Here is a 23,957-nt window from a genome sequence, read left to right as displayed (position 1 = left end):
CTCCAGGCTCTGAGCTGTCAGCACAGAGCCCGACGCGGGGCTAGAACTCACGGACCACGAGATCATGACCTGAGCCGAAGTCAGATGCTTAACCGACTGAGCCACCCAGGCGCCCCCCCTTACGATTTTCTTAATATTTTTCTTTTCTCTAGTTTACTGTATTGTGAGAATACATAATACATATAAGATACAAAATACGTGTTAATTGACTGTTTATGTTACCACTAAGGTTTCTGATCAACAGTAGGCTATTAGTTTTGGGGAAGTCAAAAGTTATGCACAAATTTTTGTGGGAGGTATCAGTGCCCTTCACCCCTACGTTGTTCAAGGGTCAACAGTACACCATAAATGGATTCTCAATTTAAAAATAAGTAGACTTACAGGGCACCTACGTGGCTTAGTCGGTTAAGCGTCCAACTGGCTCAGGTCATGATCTCACAGTTGGTGGGTTCAAGTCCCATGTCAGACTCTGTGCTGACAGCTCAGAGCCTGGAGCCTGCTTCAGATTCTCTCTCTCTCTCTCTCTCTCTCTCTCTCTCTCTCTCTCTCTCTGCTCTTCCTCTGCTTGTGCTCTGTCTCTGTCTCTCAAAAATAAATAAACGTTAAAAAAAAAATAAATTAAGTGGCGCCTGGGTGGTTCAGTTGGTTAAGCGTCCGACTTCAGCTCAGGTCGCGATCTCATGGTTCATGGGTTAGAGACCTGAATCCGGCTCTGTGCTGACGGCTCAGAGCCTGGAGCCTGCTTCAGATTCTGTGTCTCCCTCTCTCTCTCTGTCCCTCCCCTGCTTACACTCTCTCTCTCTCTCAAAAATAAAATAAACATTAAAAACATTTTTTTTTCAAAAAAACTTTAAAAAAATAAGTAGACTTACCTATAAGTACTCCACTTGTAAATGAGTAACCAAAATAATAACCCTGTTCATTCAGAAAACGTTTATTGAGGACCAGCTACGTGCTAGTCACTGTATCAAATGCCGGGTTACCCAACTCACAAAATTCCTATCCTTAATGAGCTCACAACCTAAGTGAGAAGATAAAATAACAAAGAGCAGCGCCTGAGTGGTTCAGTCAGTTAAGCATCTGACTCTTGATTTCAGCTCAGGACACGATCTCACAGTTTGTGAGTTCAAGCCCCATGTCGGGCTCTGTGCTGACAGTGCAGAGACTGCTTGGGATTCTCTCTCCCTCTCTCTGCCCCTTCCCTGCTCGGTCTCAAAATAAATAAAATAAAATAAAAATTAACAAAGAGCTTCTATATAAGTGACAAAGGCTTTAATGAAGGGTGGAAGACATTCTGAAGGAATGGTGGGGGGAGGGGCGGGGACGACAGGCACCAAGGTCTGAAGGAGAGCAGCACTGAAAGACTTGGACTGAGGTCTGATGACCGAGTAAGGCAATGCCAGGCAGGCATGGGGTTGGGGAGTTCATTTCAGATGGAAGGAACAACAAGTACGTTCTCAACTGAAAATAGTGCCTTCGGGGTGAGCAGAAAGTGCATCTGGGCAGCAGCCAAAGATAAGCCTAGAAAGGGAAACAGAAGCCATGTCTTGAAGGGCTCTGAATGCCCTGACTGCGGAGCTGGGCTTTATCTCGCAGGTGATGGACAGCCTCTGCTGTATTTTCGGCATGATTAGATTAAATGATTAGATTTGCCTGTTGAAACATTGCTCAGGCTGAGGTACGCTTCACATACTTCTGAAGGTGTGACTGAAGGCAGAGAGAACAGAGATGGGGGTAATAGTCTGGGCAAGCAATGACAGAAGGGTGGCAGAAGCGGGATCGTCATTATTCGTTCCTTCTACTTAGATTCCAAATCAAAAAGAGTTTAACTGAAAACAAAAGACACTTATCTAAAAGAGATCATACATTACAGCTCAGCCTGGTCTTTTCATTTAAATTAAAAAAAAAAAAAAACTAGAATATTATTACAAGAGGAATAAAACTGCTTGTGCTTTTTGACCTGGTAATTCCATTAAGGGATTCCTAAGAAAACCTAAATGAGAGAAAAATAACTTTCTTCAAAGATGTTTCTAAATGTACTACTCAACTAGCCAACAAATGAAAATAATCCAAACATCTAAAAATAAGGGATGGTTTAAATCAAATGTCATCTATCAACATAACTAAATACTACACAGATATGAAAATAACCAGAGCCATCCATGGGAATGTGCATGTGAGGAAAATATCAGACTCCAAAACAATACACAGTTGACCCTTGATCAACAACACAACATGCGTTTGAACTGCACAGGCCCATTTACGGGCAGATTTTTTTTTATAAATACAATACGGCAAATGTATTTTCTCTTCCTTATGATTTTCTTAATGATAATTTCTTTTCTCTAGTTTACTGTATTGCAAGAATAAATTACATAACACATAATATACAAAATATATACTGTGTATGTTATTGGTTAAGTTTTTGGAGAGTCAAAGGTTATACATAGATTTTCAACTGCATGGGGGCAGGTGTCAGTGTCCCCTGCATTGTTCAAGGGTCAGCTGTACATACAATGACAACAACCGTAAGTACCTACTATGTGCTGGGCCCAAGGCTAGGTTTAGGGAATACAAAAATAAGCCAGACATGGTCCCTGTCCTCTAAGATCTCAGAGTCCACTGGGAAAGCCAGACGCACATTACTGCAACAACGTGAGGAGTTCTCGACAAAGCTGGGCACCATGAGAGCGCAGAAGAAAACTTGCCCAACTTAGAGCCAACACATAAACACAACACAAATGTGGATATTAAAATCAGTGGCAGAACTCAGTTGCAAATCTGGAAGACCCCAAACATGTACTTGTTCATTCTGTTTGATCATCCTGGGCATGAATAGAAACTGTGAAACTTATGGTGAAGAACACTCAAATCCCCAAGAGTATCTGCATGGAGCCCTTTAAGAATCCTTGGACCCTGGTTTGAGAAACAAGATCTGAAAATGGGAGGGTAGCAGTGGAAGGGAAAGACAAAGACATGCCCAACAGTATTTAGCTCCTGAAGAGGATCGAGAAAGTCAGAGACAATGTCAAAGATTGAAGCCTCAGCATCTGGAAGAATGACAATGAGGCTCCCTGAAATAAGAAACTCAAGAACAGGATCAGGTGTGAAAGTAAGAAATAAGTTCCGTTTTTGACACTGAGTTTGAGGAACTCTGGGAAGAAGAAAGGTAGAGGTATTTAAGACTTTGCTGGAAATTTATCTCTAGAGATTTGGAGCCACAGGGTAGAGACTCAGTATCCAAAGTCATCTTCTGCAGACAGCTGAAGCTAGAAATGGATGTTGAACAACAGCTATGAACATATTTAACATTACTAAATGTAGAAGATCTACCCCATTTAGTCCCTCAAATATCTGTTAAGCATTTACTTACTTTCAAAGTAGTATTTCCATCAAATTAATAAAATTATGGAATGAATACAAGATAATAAATTATATTAACGAACTATGGAATTAAAGGATCGGGCTATACACAGAGTAGATACATCAGTCTCATGTTTTTCCATGGGAAAAACCCTCTACTTTTAAAATAAATGTAATTTGGAAATACAATTTGATTAATATAATTAAATGAAAGCTAACTTTTTCTACAGTGATATATTCATGACCATCTTGCTACCAAGCCTGTGAGCCTGAGATAAGAACTCTGGGGATTTATGCCTTCTGTAAATGTATAACAAGGTATCTGGAAAAACACCAAACACCTAACACTTGCGAAGGAATTTTGCAAGTAGGGGAATACTTAAACATTAGGAAATTGCAAAGTCCTAGAAGAGAGCATTTGTGCGTATGTACACACTGCAGAGCTCTGCTGTTGAAAACAGTCTGGGCTGCCAACGGTGGAGGTGGCTGCTTTCACTCATTTGAAATCTACAATTACTCCTATGTAAATTAGAGGCAAGGCAGAAAATGTGAGAAATTCAGAATCAATTTATCTTCTTAGTACTGCTGAGATTCTTTTTGTGTTTGTGATCTGTATGTGCCAACATTACAATTCAGTTATTTCCAGAAATAATTTAAAAAAAAAAAAACATTTTCAATGATGAGTTTTGAGTAGCAAAACTGGAAAGCATAGTGTCAATCTGTTGTACATTCATGGAGTGCTGACTCTCACACTCTTCCTTTTGCAAACAGGCTTCAACACACAGAAAAAAGTGAAAACCACGCTGTAAATAACAGGGCTGCAGAGGGAGAGGTAAAGGAGGAGAAACACAATTTGGGTTCAAACACCGGGTTGACATCAAAACATGAGTGCTCCTATTTCCACTTGCTGAGACAGACATTCTCGAGAAGATAAAGTGAAGATAATTCTTGCTCTTCCTCACCTTCACTCTTCTGACTGCCTTACTGTCTGTGAAGACAAACGGCACAAGCCATTTTAGAGGGAAAGTCCAAGCTAGGATTTAGAGGGAAGCATGTATATGGTTTTCTTAAATCCATCAGCCGAAGCTTATGAACAAAGCAAAGCCTCCCAAACATATCTTAATTAACTAGGGGGCCTATTAAAAATATAGACTTCGGGGCACCTGGGTGACTCAGTCGGCTGAGCGTCTGACTTGAGCTCAGAGCATGATCTCAGCGTTCATGAGTTCAAGTCCTGCATCCGGTCCTCTGCTGTTGGTGCAGAGCTCACTTCGGATCCTCTGTCCCTCCCTCTCTGCACCTTCCCCGCTCAGGTGCTCTCTCTCAAAAATAAATTAAAACATTATTTAAAAAATGTATCTATTTCTAGGTCCTCTCACAGAAATTCCGATTCAGCAAGTCTGGGGTGAGACTGGAAATGTGTGTTTTCCCAAAGCCCCACCAACCCCATCGACTCCCACAAGTGACTCTATTAGCTAGCCAGGTTTGTGAATCATGAACAAGAGACCGCACTGAGACTTAGTTGCTCTGGAAGGAGTGATGGTTTCCATAAGGGCAGCAGTTCAGAGTTTACGAAAAGCGCTTTCACATCAACTATTTCATCTCCAGTTCACAGATGAGGAAAATGAGGCTCAGAGTGGTCCACGGTCAGACCTCACTTCAGAGGCCACGGTACAACGTTGTCTCCACTACACCATCATTCAAGCACCAAATTTGTGAGCAATGGTGAACTCTTACCTGACCTCAGCTCTTACTTCACAGGGGAGCCACGCAAACAACCAACAACTGTGGTGCACCTGGGCAATTCCTGCACCTGTCCACAGTTCAGAAAGACCATCGGCATCCTCATTAACCACTTTTTACTATCTATTCAAATGGAACTTTAATAAATTGTAATGCATAACTTGTAACACAATTTCACTGTATAAATGTAATGAGAAATTATCTGAAGATTAAAAGTGTATCCACTTCTACAAAGAAAGAAATGTCCATACTCTCACTAATTTCTGTAACATTCTGCTGAAAGCCAATTGCTTTATTTTTATTTCAATGCATAATTCTAAATTTCTAGTTAATATAACTTATCAGGAACCTCAAAGGATAGGAACAAGACCCCTTGCAATTGGGAAAGGGTGCCATGAACATAAAAAAAAAAAAAAAGGTAGGGGTGTGTGTCTATGAGAAGGCAGCAAGAGAGGCAGGCAGGAAACTGAAATATCTGGGTTTGGAAGAGGTTTCTGGTTTTCTGTCCATGTAGCTTTGTGTAACCTATTGAGTATGAGGATGGGCTATGGGAGAAAAGGTTGGTTCACATACCAGAAAACAAATTGCAGACATACTGGAACACAAGGGAATCTCTAATTATAAATTATGGCCCACAGGCCAAATCCAGTGACCTGTTTTTTAACGGCCTAAAAGTTAAGAATGGTTTCAACATTTAAGGGTTGCCTGGGGGTGGGGGGAGTGGGCACCTGGGTGGCTCAGTCGGTTAAGCGGCCGACTTCAGCTCAGGTCATGATCTCACGGTCCGTGAGTTCGAGCCCCGCGTCGGGCTCTGTGCTGACAGCTCAGAGCCTGGAGCCTGTTTCAGATTCTGTGTCTCCCTCTCTCTGACCCTCTCCCGTTCATGCTCTGTCTCAAAAATAAATAAATGTTTAAAAAAAAAAAAAAAAAAAGGGTTGCCTGGGTGGCTCAGTCAGTTAAGTGTCTGACTTCAGCTCAGGTCATGATCTTGTGATTCGTGAGTTTGAGCCCTGAGTCGGGCTCTGTGCTGACAGCTAGGAGCCTGGAGCCTGCTTCAGATCCTGTCTCCCTCTTTCTCTGCCCCTCTCCTGCTCACGCTCTGCCTCTCTCTCTCAAAAATAACTTAAAAAAAATTTTTTTAGGGGTGCCTGGGTGGCTCAGTCGGTTGAGCGTCCAACTTCGGCTCAGGTCATGATCTCACGGTCCATGGGTTCGAGCCCCACGTCGGGCTCTGTGCTGACAGCTCAGAGCCTGGAGCCTGTTTCAGATTCTGTGTCTTCCTCTCTCTCTGTCCCTCCCCTACTCATGCCCTGTCTCTCTCTCTCTGTCAAAAATAAACATTAAAAAAAATTTTTTTTTTTAATTTTAAAAGAATGTTTTTAACACTTTTAAATAATTGAAAAAACCTGCATAATATTTTATGACATGAGAAAATTATAGGAAATTCATATTTTAGTGTCCCTAAATAAAGTTTTATTGGGACACAGCCATACTTACTCATTTTATGTATTCTCCACGGCTGTCTTCACACTATAATGGCAGAGTTAAGTAGTTGTGACAAGGATCCATATGACCCATAGAGCCTAAAATATTTATAATCTGCCCTTCAAAGAAAAAGTCTGCCAATCCCTGCTTTAAGGGAGGTGTTTGGCTGCTTCCTGAAAACTGATTTTGATCTAGCCTTTGTTTGCTGAATATGAAATAAAATACTGAACTTAGAATCACCTCACATTTTCTTTGATACTGACCTAAAAAGCATACCACAGTCTAGATACCTCTGCCTGAGTATCCCAGTACTGAAGTGACATTACTCCTGTGGTTTCCTAACCCAGAAGCAGGGGCAGGGAAGGGCTTCTGCACATTCAATTCTATTATCAGAATGACGGATGTATAAAGAGAAGCAGCCAGGCATACTAATCCTGCAGGGCCCTCTGCATGAGCCATGTCTGAGCCTTCCTTTTATTGAGGAATGGAGAGCTTTACCCTGTCAACAAATACTGTTGCCATTTTCCCAGCATTAATATTCGAAAATAGGAAATACAGCACATAAAGCATAATTCAGAGTACAATGGCAGGAGCTGCTGCTGTCCTCATTCCACTGAAGGCAGGAGACTCGCCTATCAGAGTCCAGACGGTTCTGGTCCATTATCAGCAGCCCAGTTTTTGCCATTTCTGAAGGCAACACGAATTATAAAGCATTTGCTATTGTTGCACCAATCGGCTAATTCAATGGTCAGAACATTTCAAACCTCGTAATTTACACTGGAAAAAGTGGGAGTCTCACTCTTTTGAACTGCCTGTTAGACTACCCCATGTCACAGCTTGCCTGGCACTAGGAACAAGAAAAATTCTCCGTTAGGAAATTAATGTTTATAAATACCCTGGAAAGCCAAATAATAAGCATCATGATTTAAAATAAAAGTAATCAGAATGGCTTATATTATTAACTTTGCAAGTACATATTTTCATTTGTGACTTTATCACACACATTGATTGTTGGCTCAACTTTTTTAAGCACTCGACATTAGGTTTTTTGTTTAAACTGGTCCAACCCTTAAAGTATTTTGCTCACATTTCAAGCAACACTGAATCCAGAAAAGAGAGAAATGGTTTAAAGAGGCAATGAAATATCTTGTATAAGCACAGTGCCTTGTGCCTTGAATGTGCCTTGCTTGCGTAAAAAGCATTAAGTAAATGGTGGCTCTTTTTATATCAGTAACAAAACATGCCAGGGTGCCTGTGTGACTCAGTCGGTTCAGTGTCAGACTCTTGATTTCGGCTCAGGTCATGATTTCACAGTTCATGAGTTCGAGCCCCACATCAGACTCTGCACTGACAGTGTGGACCCTTGCCTGGGATTTTGTCTCTCTCCTTCCCTCTCTCTGCCCCTCCTGCACTCTCTCTCTCTCTCTCAAAAAAAATAAATAAGCAACAACAAAAAACATGCTAAAGAGAGAAGTCTATTTTGAAGCAACACTAGCCTACAAAATATAGATGTTCAAATGCAAAGAAGACCTAATCTGAGGTGACCCCCTGTTCTGTTTCCAAGGCTTAAGGGCCTAGTTACTGGACAAATTTCAAAAGACCTCACAGAACTATTTACCATCTGTGATCAAGGTCACAATCAGCAGCCACCCAACTCTCACTAAACCTTGCACTCGGCAGGCTATAGCCATACTGGTAGTGGTTGGGTTTGTTGGGGATTTGTTCCTCAAGATTCTGTTCTGAACGAGAAGGGACAAAAGGCAACCAAGAGCAAGGGAGAAGAGAAACAAGAGACAGTAATTCCCACCTGCCTCCTCTTCCTCTCCCCAAAGGGCGAATACTGTCCAGCACGTCAGGGAACTGCTGGGCTACTTATTCAGCTAGTACAAGATGAGATACCTTCAGTCACTCAACAGGTGCTTACAGAGCCCCTACTAAGGGCCTGCTGTTGTTCTGAGCATTGGATACATCAGTGAATAAAACAAACACACTCAAGCACAAAAAAGTGGGGTGACTCTACCTATCTGACATTAAGATGTAATCAGTAGTAACTAAGATCCGAATAAAGAGCTTGCACACTCACGCATATGGAAACTGGCCGTATGACAAAGGTGGCGTGGCATGGCACATTGGTGGGGAAAGGACAGTACTCAGTAAGTGTTGCTGGAATACCTGGTTATCTATCTGGAAAAGAAAAGTGAACCCCTACCTCGCTTAATACATTAAATTTAATTCCAATTGGATTAATGGTCTAAATATTAAAGGCAAAACTTGAACTCTCATTAGAAAACAGGTAAATATCTTTAGCCAGTAGACAATGGAAAGATTCCTTATGAAACAAAAAGCACAAATCACACACACACACACACACACACACACAAATAACTTCCAATACATTAAAATTCATCAAAATATTCCATTTAGAAAAAGACACAAATTGGAAAAATATATTTGCAGCTCGGTAAGAAAAAGTACAAGAGAGAAACGAGCAAAAGATATGAACTGACAATTCACAGAAGTAAAAACTCAAATGGCCAATGAATACCTAAAAATATGTTGGACCAAAGGTGCCTGGGTGGCTCAGTCGGTTAAGCCTCCAACTCTTGGTTTCAGCTCAGGTCATGAACTCACGGTTCATGAGATGGAGCCCCGTGTTGGTCTCTGTGCTGATAGCATGGAACCTGCTTGAGATTCTCTCTCTCTCCCTCTCTCTGTCCCTCCCCTGAGCATATGCATGCTCTCTCTCAAAATAAATAAATAAATAATTTTTTAATATGTTGGACCACACTTGAATACATAAAAATATGTTCAACCATCCGAGAACCACAAACTAAAAGCATGATGAGCTAACCCACCTCTGTCAGATCTGCAAATAAATGTAAAGTCTGACAGTACCACGTGTTTGGTAAAAATACAGGCCATTCATAAACTTCTCATAAACCTGTCTGGAGGAGAATATGGCAATATTTAGCTGAATTGACAATATGCTTACCCTACAGCCCCACTACCCCACCCCTACATGCCCTGGCACTCACAAACAAGCACATACGCAAAATCAGAGCAGCACTGCTTTAAAACAACCAAAATATATGGCAAAAACAGAAAGAACAACTTAACTATGTAGTATTCCACTACATAAATATACTTAGCTCCAAAAATGCATGCTGAGCTACTGGTATCAGATGGTTAAATCTCACATATACAAGTGTTATGCAAAAAACCAATATGGGCATGTATATATGTGGTGATTTATATACATATAAAGTTTCAAGACATGCAAAATAATGGCATATCTTGCTTAAGGATATATGCATATGTAATAAAACTATTAAAGCGCACAGATATGTTAAATTCAGGACAGAAGCTTCCTCTGCTGGCAGGAAAGTATGGGGAGAGTACCATCTCTACTGGGGTTTTTCTTCCTTTGTAGTAGGGTCTTTTATTGAGGTATAATTTACATATAGTGATATAGATGTCAAGTGTACAGTTCGAGTCTGACACATACACCCATGTGAACCTCAAGCCTATCGAGAAGTAGAAAATCTCCATCACACCAGAAAATTTCTTCACGCCCCCTTCTAGTCAGTCCCCACCAGCAACCACTATTTTGATTCCTGTCACCACAATTTGGTTTTTCCTGCTCTAGAACTTCATGTAAATGGAATTATACAGTATGTACTCTTTTGTGTCTAGTTTGAGATCCGTCCATGTTCATGCATAAACAGTAGCCTGTTTCCTTTTTATGGCTGAGTAGTATGCATTCCATTTTATAAATACACTACAGCTTTTCTTAGTCATTTTTTAAGTTGTGGTAGATACATGAATGCCAATGTATTATTCTTTACACCTTTTTTTATATATTAAGTATTTCCTTCTTTAAAAAGTGTAGGTCCCAGAGTGCTAGAGATTCTCTAGAACATACACCTAAGGGTAAAATAGCTGTGGTGTAGGTTACGTATATTGTCAACCCTATTAGACACTGCAGATTCTACTTTAAGACCACAGACCTACTGAATCAGCAGCTTAGGAGGTGCTGTTCAGGAATCTGCATTTTTAACAAGTTCCCCAAGTGACTCTTATGTAAAACATGTTTTGTAAACCAGCTTATAAATACATTATGTATATTCTCTGTGTTCTGTAACTCCAATGGCTTCAATTATTACCACTTATATGCCAATAACTCATAAATTTGTATCTTTCAATAAAACTTCCTCCTAAACTACAGACCTCTGCTATAAATATCTCTACATGAAGGGCCCACTGGTGCCTCTGTACAAAACTTCCCAAGTCCTACTCCTTGGTTTTCCCTCCAGTTTTATGTCTCAGTTCACGGCACCACTGTACATCTGGTTTCACCAAGCCAGAAATCTGAGAGTCTGCCACTCTGAACTCCTCTCCTCCCTTATCTTCCACATCCTATTGGTTACTAAGTCCTCTTCATTACACTAAAATACGTCTTGAATAGAACAGGTCTCTCCATTCCCTTTACCATCTCCTAGTCTAGGTCATCTGGATCACTGTAATGGCCTCCTAACCAGTCCTGCCCCCTCCAGTCTTGTCCCTCCAGCCCATTCCCTACCTTGCAGCCAAAGGAACCTTCTGAAACAAATATCTGATTTTCAAAACTGCTTATTTAGAATCTCTCAATGGTTTTTATTTTTATTTATTTATTTATTTATTTATTTATTTATTTGAGAGAGAGAGAGAGAGAGAGAGAGAGAGCGAGCATGCACACAAGCTGGGAGAAGGGCAGAGGAAGAAAAAGAAAGAATCCCAAGCAGGCTCCATGCTGAATGTGGAGTCCAATGTGTGGCTCGATCCCACAACCCTGGGATCATGACCTAAGATGAAATAAAGAGGCAGACATTCAACCAACTGAGCCACTCAGGCACCCCTCTCCATGGCTTTTTTTCATTGCCTTTGGGACACTCAAGATGGTTTACACAGCCTTTCATGATCTGGCTTCTCCTGACTTTTCCAACCTCAGCTCTTGCCATTACCCTCTTGCTCTGTATCCATTTAGCTGCTCTGAATGCACCTCACTTCCTTAAATGTGCCATTCTTCACTCTTCCTTTGCATAAACTGTTCATTCTACCTAGAATGCAACCCTCCTTCTCTTTCCCTGGCTGCCCTTGCTTGCCCTTCAAGTCTCAGCTAAACAGTCACTTCATCTAGAAGGCTTTTATGAACCCGCCAGATTACATTAGAAACTCCCACTACAATACCCTAGCAACTTATTTTCCCTTTGCAACAGATTATGCCATAATTCACAGAACTGTTCATCTTCTCAGACAGACTACAAATTCTGTGAGATCAGGGCCATGCAGAGCTTGCTAACCCACAACAGATTCCTAGCATACAGTAGGAGGTTCATTTTAAGTATTTGTTTCATGAGTGTTACCATATTACATTTAGTCTACATGCAAAGAAACCTTATCAAATAGCCTCAGTTATTTCTTTCAATTGAAGATGTGAATAATTCTAAGTTCGGAAAGTTATATATTATATGCAATATTTATGTTTTACTCTCCTGTTGCTTTGGCAAACACAATCTGCCACCAGAGAAACAGTCCATCAAAAGGAGCAAGAAGTACATGCAAAAGAATGAGACTGAACCACTTGCTTTCACCATGCACACAAATAAACCCAAAATCCAGTACAGACCTAAATGTGAGACCTGAAATCATAAAAATCCTTGAAGAAAAACAATCAGTAATCTCTCTGACATCGGCTATAGCAACATTTTTCTAGATACGACTCCTGAGGCAAGGAAAACAGAAGCAAAAATAAACTACTGGGACTATACCAAAATAAATAATCAACAAAATTAAAAGGCAACTTACTATGGGGGCACCTGGCTGGCTCAGTCGGTTAAGCATCCAACTTTGGTTTAGGTCTTGATCTCACAGTTCGTGAGTTCAAGCCCTGTGTCAGGTTCTGTGCTGACAACTCAGAGCCTGGAGCCCGCTTCAGATTGTGTCCCCCTACCTCTTTTTGCCCCTACCCCGCTCATGCATGTGCATCCGTGTGTGCGTGTTCCCTCTCTCTCAAGAATAAACATTTTTTAATTAAAAATAGACCTACCCTATGACCCAGCAATAGCACTGCTAGGAATTTACCCAAGGGATACAGGAGTACTGATGCATAGGGGCACTTGTACCCCAATGTTTATAGCAGCACTCTCAACAATAGCCACATTATGGAAAGAGCCTAAATGTCCATCAACTGATGAATGGATAAAGAAATTGTGGTTTATATACACAATGGAGTACTACGTGGCAATGAGAAAGAATGAAATATGGCCCTTTAGTAGCAATGTGGATGGAACTGGAGAGTGTGATGCTAAGTGAAATAAGCCATACAGAGAAAGACAGATACCATATGGTTTCACTCTTATGTGGATCCTGAGAAACTTAACAGAAATCCATGGGGGAGGGGAAGGAAAAAAAAAAAAAAGAGGTTAGAGTGGGAGAGAGCCAAAGCAGAAGAGACTCTTAAAAACTGAGAACAAACTGAGGGTTGATGGGGGGTGGGAGGGAGGGGAGGGTGGGTGATGGGTATTGAGGAGGGCACCTTTTGGTATGAGCACTGGGTGTTGTATGGAAACCAATCTGACAATAAATTTCATATATTGAAAAAAAAAGAATAAACATTTTTTAAAAAGGCAGCTTACTAAATGGGAAAAGATATTTGCAAATTACATATCCAATAAAGGGCTAGTTTCCAAAATATATAAAGAACTTATACAATGCAACACACACACAAACAATCCAATTAAAAACTGGGCAGAAGACATGAACAGACATTTCTCCAAAGAAGACATACAGAAGGTCAATAGACACATGAAAAGAAGCACAACACATTTGGGAAATGCAAATCAAAACTACAATGGATATCACCTCACATCTGTCAGAATGGCGAAAATCAAAAACACAAGAAACAAATGTGTTGACAAAGATATGCAGAAAAAGAAACGCTCTTCGCTGTTGGTGGGAATGTAAACAGGTACCACCACTGTGGAAAACAGTATGGAGGTTCCTCAAAATGTTAAAAATAGAACTATCCTATGATCCAGTAATCACACTTGTGGGTACTTACCCAAAGAATACAACAACACTAATCCAAAGGGATACATGCAACCTTAGGTTTATTGCAACATCACTTACAATAGCCAAATTATGGAAACAGCCCAAGTGTCCATCGAATGATGAACGGATAAAGAAGTGGTATACATATACAATGGAATATTATCCAGCCATAAGAAAGAATGAAATCTTGCCATTTGCAACGACATGGATGGAACTAGAGTGTGTTATGCTAAGCAAAATAAGTCAGTCAGTGCAAGATAAATACCACATGATTTCACTCATACATGAAATTTAAGAAACAAAACAAAACAAATGAGCAAAGGAAAAAAGAAAAAAGAAAGAGAACCCAAGAAACAGACTCTTAAATACAAATTGGTGGTTGCCAGAGGGGAGGTAGGTGGCGGGATGGGAGAAATAGGTGATGGGGATTAAGAGTACATTTCTCATGACGAGCACTGAATAATGTAAAGAATTGTTAAATCACTATATTGTACACCTGAAACTAATATAACACTATGGGTTAACTATACTGGAATTAAAATTTTAAACTTTAAAAAAAAAAAAAGGAGTAAGAAGTGGCAAGACTCAGAACTGGCCAGCTTGAGTCTCAAACCTTAAAAAAAAAAAAAAAAGCCCCATGTATTTTTCAACAGTGTTGCACCTGTCACACCTCAGTTACAAGGGAGGCACAATGCTTGAAATCTTGTTAGGTTTATAATAATTGAAGTGGAAAGGCTTTTGGCAAAAGGATTGAAAGTGTGTATTTTTTGTTCTGGGATTTTCAGTCTAAGGCACAGCTGGGTACACTCGGCTGTTGCCAAGGATGGAGGCTGCGTGCAAATTCGCCGGCAGTTTACCTACAGCAAAAGCTCTCAATTTTAACTCTCCAACCTTCCACCCACTTTTTGAGGGATATAAATATTAAAAACACAAACTCTGATGCCAGAATGCCTGGTTTAAAATCCCTGCTACATCATTTATTAGTTGTGGTATGCTGAACAAATTACCCAGCCATTCAGTATTTAACTTCCTCATTTGAAAATGGGAATAAAACAGCATTTACTTCATAGGTTTGTTGTGAGGACTGAACGAGTTAATCACACATAAGGCACTCAGAGTAAGGGCTCAGTAAGTTTTCCATACATCTAGGGGTAGAGGAACAGGTTTGCAGGAGAAAGCAGGGGAGACGGACAGGGAAAACAGAAGCAAAAGAAATGTGCTATGTAATTTGAATAATCTTTTGAACCTCAGACAAGTCCTTTTAATGTACATTAACTAATCCAAGTCGCACAGCTAGTAAACAGCTGAGCTGGATTTGGAGTCAGGGAGTTCGTCTCCAGAGACCAAGCCCTGAACCACTAAGAAATACTGTCTCCTGTCTTCACATCTGGCCCTTGGGGAACAGAATTCCTGTCTTGTAAAGGAGGAAGAGAAACAAAATGATGCAAGGAATGGAAAGGAAGAAAGAATAGGTAAAATAAGGCCAGACTCATTTATTTTCTCAATTTAAGAAAGGTAAAGTGACAAGTTTCCCTTTATCCTCCCTTCGCAGACCTGAGAGAGCCCAACATATTTGTGGACGCTTTGCTTTCAATTCGGGAAGCCGGGTTGAAATCAAAATCACTGTCAAAGACTCCAACAGATTGACAGATCCTTCTGAACATAAATCCAAATGTGAAATGGAAATACGGGACACGAAATCCAAGAGTGAGCAAGAGAGCAGCGGACGGAAGGGTTACAGAAACCATACTTCTGTCTAGAGTGGAGAGACAAGGTGAGGTGTTCTAGAGTCAGACAAAGTATTCATATTCTTGTCTGGCCTGTAACATCAGAAAAACAACATCCCTGAGCATCACTTTTTTCACCTGTAAAAAAGGAACAAGAACATCTGCCTCTCCATGGATAATACCTGCCTCTCCATGGATAAATAACTCTGATGCAGTTTTAGGAAGAAACAGAGGGACAGGCACCCTCACACATGAAAACTGAGGGTAATTTGGCACTCTCTTTCTTTTCAATTTAACAAACTTATATAGCACTTACAATATGCCAGACACGATGCTAGTCACTTTAAATATATTAACTTGGGGTGCCTGGATGGCTCAATCAGTTAAACATCCAACTCCTGATTTCAGCTCAGGTCGTGATCTCACAGTTCGTGGGTTCGAGCCCTGCATCAGCCTCTGCACTAACAGTGCAGAGCCTGCTTGGGATTCTCTGTCTCCCTCTCTCTCTGCCCCTCCCCTGCTTGCTCTCTTCGCGCACGTGTAGCTCACTCTCTCTCTCTCTCTCAAAATAAATAAACTTAAAAAATGAAAATATTAACTTATTCAATGTTTATGGTAGACTGTCTGCAAAAATGGTGCCAATGATTCTCTTCACTGTATCCTTGTCCTTGGAGAGTCCCCTCCCACACAGACTCAGTGCTTTGTGCTCTGGGCTTTGCCCTCTCTTGCTGCCTTTGGAACCCTGAGGCTACCACGTAAAGAAGCCTGAGCTAACTGGCACATGAGAGATCACACGCCATCCCATGAGCTCCCTACAAGCCAACTCGTCTGTCAACTACCAGGCAGGTGGGTGAGGCAGCCTAGATCGTCCAGCTACCAGCTGACCCACCAGGTAACCACAGAAGCGTGAAAGAACCCGGCAGAGCTCAGCTGGGCTGGCCCAGATAAGAAGAGCCACCCAGACAGCCTACCAACTCATGAGCTAAGCAAAACAGATATTGTTTGAAGCCAGTAAGTTTTGGGGTGATTTGTTATGCAACACAAACTAGTAACAATCCTCACAGCAATCCTTTAGGTAGGTACTATTATTATTCCTATTTCACAAATGAGACAACTGAGGCAAAGAGAGGTTGACTTGCAAAGCCTGTAAATAGCAGAGTCAAGATTCAACCCCAGATAATCTGACTCCAAGTCCACGCTATTATGTGGAGATTTTATTTATAAAGATATATGTAATAGATACAAAGATATCTCTAACATATATAGCTAAGTATATATACATAAATACACATATGCATATACATATCTCCTCTATACTATGCTGCTTCACCTAACAAAAGGTGTTTTTTCATATTAGCTGACTCAGAAATTTATCATACAGATATACTCACACAAATGTAAAATCACGTATGTATAAGATTATTCCCTGCAGCACTGTTGATAATAGCAAAAGACTGGTACAATCCTAGTACATCCACATAAAGGTATCCCATATGCAGCCATAAAAAGAACTGAACTGACAGATCTACAAATACTGATCTTGTGTACAAGGAAAAAGAGCAAAGTGTACTTACATACTACATTTACATTTGTATGTCAAAAAAAAGGGAGAAAGTATGAATATATAACTGCTTGTATATGCACAGATTATGTCTAGAAAGACACAATAAGTGGGTTTAAAATCAATTACTTCTGGCTAAAGGGAACCAGCTGGCTGGGCAACAGAATATGAGGAATGATTTTCACTGTAAATATTTTCATGTATTTTGAATTTTTATACTGTATGAATGTATCATCCATTAATTTTTTTTTTTTTTTTTTTTTTTTTTTTGCTTAGAGAGAGAGAAAAAGAGCACACACGGGGGAGAGTGAATCTTTTTTTGTTTAGCGTTTTTTTTAAGTTTGTTTATTTAGAGAGGGAGCACATGTACACACAAGCAGGAGAGTGGCAGAGACAGAGGAAGGGAGAGAGAGAATCCCAAGCAGCCTCCACACTGTCAGCTCAGAGCCCAACCCAGGGCTCGAATCCACAAACTGGCAGGTCGTGACCCAAGCTGAAACCAAGAGTCAGATGCTCAACTGACTGAGCCACCGAGGCATCCCAAGCATTTTTTTTTTTTTTTTTTTTGAGAGACAGAGAGTGTGAGGAGTGGGGCAGAGAGAGAAAGAGAGAAAGAGAGAAAGAGAGAAAGAGAGGGAGAGAGGGAGAGAGAGAGAGAGAATATGAATCTCAAGCATGTTGCATGCTCAACACAGAGCTCAACGTGGGGGCTCAATCCCCTGATCATGACCTGAGCTGAAATCAAAAGTCAGAGGTTTAACCGACTGAGCCACCCAGGCACCCCAATCACCTATTAATTTTAATTTAAAATGTTATTATGAACATTAAGGTTATTATGAACATTAAGGGAGACCATAAATACATGGAACAGAGAAAGCAATAAATAGTATTGTTACAATAATTATATACAATATTTAAAAATTATAATTACATATATTATAAATATTATAATTTAATTATTATAGTTATTTTTCCACAAATGACTTCTAACTCTAAGGCAAATAATTTCTTAAAGTAGCCAATCCTCGGGGTACCTGGCTGGCTCAGTCAGTAGAGTATGCGACTCTTGATATCGGGGTTGTGAGTATGAGCCCCACATTGGATGTAAAAATGAAAAAGAAAATCTCTAAAAAATATATATAATAAAAAAAAGTTGCCAATCCTCTGAAACTCCTGGCTCTGTACAGGAAAGAACTCGTTTGGGATGCAAAAGTAAAGAAGGAAATATTTACTAGCTATGAGAACAGGTGAAAGAAGAATCGAAAACGTGGCTTCCCTGGTGGTCATGACATAAGGTCAAAGCACAGGGCAGAGTGGTAATGCCCCATTTCTGCCTCTCTTCAGAGAAGCCCAATTATTGGGCATCTTCTGTGCTCTGACTTTGTACATTCTCTGTGCACCTTTTCTTTCTTTCAGCATCAAATGAAAGCAATTACTTTCTATTCTAATAGTGTGTCTGCCCTCCCTCTGCAGTTACTCATCTACAAAAGTTGAAATGCTGCCACATGCATTTGCCAAACTGCTAAATTATCTGCTTCTCCAGAACCAGAAATGATCTGGGGCAGGAGCAGGCAGTCTGTAGCAAGCAAAGAGTAATGCCAAGAGCCAGGGCTTTGGAGTCAGGTAAACAGGTACAAATCCCAGCTCCAACACTTAGCTGAGTGGCCAAAGCAACATATCAACCTTTCAGAGCTTAGCCCATCTGCAAAACAGGTGACTACAGTTCCTATTTTACAGGACTCCTGTGAGCATATATACCACAGTACCAAGTACAGAGTAAATGCTCACTAAATGTTAGCTATATTTATTATCATTGGGGACATTCCAACTGAGGTCCAACCACCTGCCTTTCTCCATCTCTCCCCGCCCCTCTCTCTCTCACACACACAGACATCAACGATCAGCAAGTTTAGGTGTATGCTAGAGGATTCCCAACTCACCGTCCCACATCAGCAAGTTCAAATGACCGTACCTCCAAAATCCATCCAGTCTAACTCTCTCCATCACCCCTGCACACAAAGGTGGTCTCTCTTTACATGACCATCCCCATTCCATAATTCATTCTACACACAATAGCCGTGTAGATCTTCGAAAAAGTAAACCAGATCATATCATTCTATTCCTCTGCTTAAAATTCTCTAAATAACATTCCTCTGCACTTAGGCTGAAATCCAAATTTCTTACCATGGCCAACAAGTCCCTATAGAACTTGGCCTCTATCTCTCCAACCTCTCACTTCATCCCACTCGCTCCACCCCATGGACACTCCACTCCGCTTCAGCCCCAGTACCGTTTCTCACACAGGCCAAGTCTGTTCCTGCCTCAGAGCCTTCGCATCTGATGTTCCTTGGTCTGGAACACTCTTGCCCCAAATTTTCACACAGGTAACTTCTTTTCATCATGTAATTCATAGTTCAAATACCAACTGTCTAGAAATGTCTTCCCTGCCCATGGAAATGAAAATGGCTTCCCTCCCTGATTTGCTCCCCATTTCATTATCCTGCTTTATTTTCTTCCTAGCACTCATCACTATCTAACATCACTTGTGTATGGGTTTACTTTTTTATTATTTAATTTCTCAACTAGAATGTAGCCTCCAAAAGAACAAGGATCTTTGGCCATCATCTCCCCACTACTCCTAGGGCTTAGAATGGTCCCTGCACACAGTAAGTGCTTAATACATAGCCCTTATGATGGTGGCAGTGGTGTTTAAAATGCAAAGTGCAAGCTTCAGTCCAAGGGATTCTGATTTAATAGGTCCGAAGTGCGGCTCAAGAATCTGAACTTCTAGCAAGCATCCGTCTTTTTCATCCTAAAACAAGCAGGATACAAATCACTGTTTTAAGATATTCTGGTCAATTCCTCCATTACCAAATCTCGCTTCTCCCTCTAATAACACTCCCTTGCTTAGGCCTACAGATCCCTTCCCAGCTGCTTTTCTTAATTAACCCAATGACACTAAGGTAAAAAAAAAAAAAAAAAAAAAGAAGGCTGCTGACCCCTGAATTTGGAGTTCAAACAAATAACCCCGCCCGTTTCCATTTCTGCTGCTCCATCAACACCAGGAATGCCAAACTAGCTGCCCAGCCTGGCTGGAATCCTGTCCTCCCCAGAAACACCTGAGCAGGTCTGGACTAACTCCAAAAGGTAAGCCAGGTAAATTTCCATGTCAGCTCACTAATAGACTTTCCAGAGGCAGCTGGGACCAATTCATACTTGCTCTACAAGCCCTCCAAATACACCCCCCCCCGCCCATCAACATATCCAGAAGACTTAACTCTGGCACCACCTGCAAAACGACGGCCAGAATTCCCTTTGAAGCAACCTAGCAGCTGAGAGGAAGAAATCTTTGAAAGGGCTACTCACTCAGGTGACCAAACAGGCACATACATGCCATTGTACAAGGCAACCCCTAACTCCAACGCAGAGAAACTCACAGGCTCTGGCGACCAACAGTCGTGTTTTGTTTTTCCCATTTATTCTCAGACTTGTCTCTTCAGAAAACATCCAACACCCTTTCCCTAACGCCTAAACTGTCACTGGGCTTGGCCTCAGGGTGTCTGGGAAAATGTCAAGGGTACCTACTTGGAGTTCCCTAAAGTTTCCTGTACTGCTACCCAGTCTGAGATCCCGCATTTGATTAAAGCAGCCCCCACCCCCCCCCCACCCCCCAGGTTAAAATCCAAACTGCATACTGGGACTGGTAACTTAGAATCACCAACACTAATGCGTGCATTAGCTCCCCAAGAGGGTAAGATCAAGCTGCGCGGGGGCCTGCGTGCGTGCTCTTCCTGGCTGACCGCAAGCAGCACCAATCTTCCAGGCTGTTCCTTCAAGGGGAATAAACCCTGTAGAGGGGAGTTTTTCCGCCAAGAGCCACGAACGCAGGGGCCTCTCACCCCTGCAGTTCGGGGAGCAGCCGCTGCCCCGGACTCCCCCAAGCGCACGTGCTGAAAGTCCGCCTCGGGACTCCGCGGGTTCACGTCGCAGCAGCGCCTGGCTCGCTAGCACAGCCGAGGGAGCAACTCGAGTCCACACGCCCTCGCGCCTTCCAAACGCCGAAGCGAGGGCCTTTCCGCAGAAGAGGCGTGAGGCCCACCTCTCCGAAACACACACACACCCCTCCACCCACCCAACTCGGAATGGGGCCCGCCTATCCCTGGGGCTTGCGCCTAGGGAGCCCAACAGACGGCTGGCGGCAAAGTTTACGAGGCTCTCGAACTGGGAGCGCGGCGCTAAGCAGCAGAACGCAGCGGCCAGACCAGCCGAGCGGGCGGCGGGGGCGCCGGGAAGGGACTCCCCTAGAAGCTGGAAGCGAAGGTGCTGGGAATAGCCTGCCCCGGCCTCGAGGAGGCGCAGGCGCTGACAGAGAGCCCCGACGTGTCCGAGCTGCCGCTGGGAGTGCTGGGCCCGGCGGGCGCCCTCCGGCTGCAAGTCGCCCCACGGCTCCCCCGGCCCCACCCCCCAGAGTCGTCCGCGGAGTGTCCCCCGGCCCTCCCCGGCTGCGGCCGCGGCCCCGCGAGGCCCCGCCTCGACCCCCACCCTCAACCCTTCCCTCCAGCTACACGGGCCCGGCTCCCCGCCGCCTCCCGTAGCCCGGAGCCGGGCGAGGGAGACGCGCTCTCACGTTCGCCGGCACACTGGCCTCCTGCCCCCTCGCGCTCCCGGGCGACGCACACTCACCCTCCGCATGGTGCCGGGACGGGCCGGGCTCGGCGGCGCGGGTGCGGGCTCGGGCTCTAGCCTGGCAGGGACGGCGGCGGCGCACAGGCGGCCGGGGAGAGCCGCGCTGCCCCCTCCCGCACACGCGTGCGCCGCGGCCGGCGAGCGGGCGACGGCCTCCACGGGGGCGGGGCGGGGGCGCGCCGGCCGTGGGGTCCCCGGGCCCGCCCCCGGCGTGCGGAGTTCTGGGCCCTCCCAGCCCCGAGGCTCCTCGTTCCCCGTCGTGGCGTTCCCCACCTTCCCCGGCCCGCTTCGCTCCTCTCCTCCCCCTCGAGTTCCCGCCCGACAAGGTTGGAGTTGAACGCAGGTGCCGACCCTGTGGGGAACCAAGTTCAAGGAGCCAGAGGAAATTGATGGCCTGCGGTGGGAGTTCTCACCCCCCTTAAAAGTACATCTCTTCTCCCCGTTGGATGGGAGGAGGCCCGCTGGTGTCCCATCCCTCTCTTTAGATTCTGTGATTGTCTTTTGGAAATCCCGAGCATTCATAAACCTTTTTTGGAAGAGGGATGGGGTGAGAGTTAAGGGTGGGAAACAGCAGATCAACCCAGGGCGGGAGGAAGGACAGCTTCATGGAACATTAATGGTCTAGTTTTACTCAGGTGGAGGAACTCAGCAGGGGTCTGCATCCCCGTTACTGCAGAACCCACAATTCTTCCAGACAAACCTTTGTGTGCAAAGCTTCCTCTTCACAAACGAACTCCCCAACTTCTCCAAACAACAGGGAAATCCCATCCCAAATGCTAATGCCTCTGAGAAAATGATGAGGCAGGATATATTCCTCCTAATCAGGAAAACCGCTGAGCCAGGGGGAATGCAGGACCCAAATCCTCAAGAACAAGAGTAGGATGGAATGATGTGAGAGTCTCCCTGGACTTCTGGACTTCTCCCGATTTGGCTTCGGCTGAACAAAGTAAATGAATAGCACAAAATTCAAGGCAGACTGAATTCAATGTGAGGGGGGACAAAAACCCTTGTTTACCAAAGGATCCTTTGAACAGCATACAAGGACGCCTGCGTTTTCAAACCGGGCCGTGACAGGTGAACAGGCAGACAGCAATAGAAACACCAAGGCTTGTGCTGGGTAAACACTTACGATGAATGTTTCAGCTTTTACATTGCTTGGCTGCCAAGTATCCTGGCAGATCACCACTTATCAGCGCTGTCGAAGGAATATGGTTATAATTGCCTAACATTGATAGAGTGTCAGCAGTGCTATCGAGACCAAATGTTAAACAGACTAAGTATCTTTATGATCTAATGAATAAAAAGTTTCTCTGGATTTCTCTTTGGTGCCTACCAGCATAGATAAAAGGAGGGGTAGCAGATATATTAGGGAAAAAAATGAAGGAAATGAATGAAGCCTGTTAACCCCCTTTTGACTTTAACTTATCTGCATACAATGGGTTTTTTCTTCTCTTGATATGAATCTCTTCAGATTGGCCTTTGATGTTTTGCTTTTGGAGAAATAACAAGTTTTAGTAAGTATACTTACTTATGCACCATGGGCTTGATCTATGTTATCACGTTCAGTCCACACAACCCTATGAAGTAAGTACTGTGATTTTATGGTTTTTCTTTTCTTTAAAAAAAAAATTTTTTTTTAACATTTATTTATTTTTGAGAGACAGAGAGAGGCAGAGTATGAGCAGGGGAGGGGCAGAGGGAGAGGGAGACACAGAATTCGAGGCAGGCTGCAGGCTCCGAGCTGTCAGCACAGAGCCCGTCACGGGGCTGAACTCACAAACTATGAGATCATGACCTGAGCCGAAGTCAGACGCTCAACTGACTGAGCCATCAGGCGCTCCTGATTTTATGGTTTCTCAGAGATACCAAGGCTCAGAGAGGGTAGGTAATTTGCCAAAGGTCACACAGCTTGTTAGTGGCACAGCTAGAATTTGAAATCAGGTCTAGCCACTTAACGCCCATACTTTACTGCCCTCCTGTGCTCTACCTCATAGAAAAGGTACAGCAGAGTAAAAACATGAGCTCTTGAAATAAATCAGTGGCTTCCCATCTCTGGGCCTTAGCTTCCTCATCTGTAAAATGACAGTTAGGTTAAATAGGTGGGAGGACCTATCCAGAAGTAAAGTTTTCTAGTTTTAGAGTGTAACCATGTGAATATTCTATTTTTAGTATTGTGGGAAATCCTAACCTGGAGGTACAATGTTAGTAACTTCATTGGTTTGTATAATTTCTTGCCACAGCCCCTGGTCTTACACTGCTTATGCTGCTTTCTGCGACACTACCTTTTCCTCCTCCTTCTAATT

The 23,957-nt window shown here is 43.0% G+C and overlaps 1 protein-coding gene across 1 annotated transcript in view; it reads right to left on the bottom strand.

Moving 5' to 3' along the window:
* TMCC3 (transmembrane and coiled-coil domain family 3) overlaps positions 1 to 21,757 on the bottom strand; it is a 289,849-nt gene extending 268,092 nt beyond the window's left edge. The window contains exon 1 of the mRNA XM_019446440.2: positions 21,652 to 21,757. Coding sequence (XP_019301985.1) covers positions 21,652 to 21,660 — 9 coding nt within the window. The 5' untranslated portion in view covers positions 21,661 to 21,757. The remainder of the gene's footprint in view (positions 1 to 21,651) is intronic.
* Between the last annotated feature and the right edge of the window lie 2,200 nt (positions 21,758 to 23,957).

The sequence above is a fragment of the Panthera pardus genome, unplaced genomic scaffold (assembly GCF_024362965.1).
Source record: "Panthera pardus isolate Hobbes unplaced genomic scaffold, ASM2436296v1 HiC_scaffold_6, whole genome shotgun sequence".
Lineage (NCBI taxonomy): Eukaryota > Metazoa > Chordata > Mammalia > Carnivora > Felidae > Panthera > Panthera pardus.
The sequence above is the reverse complement of the archived record's forward strand: the minus strand, read 5'-3'. Positions and strand labels throughout refer to the sequence as shown.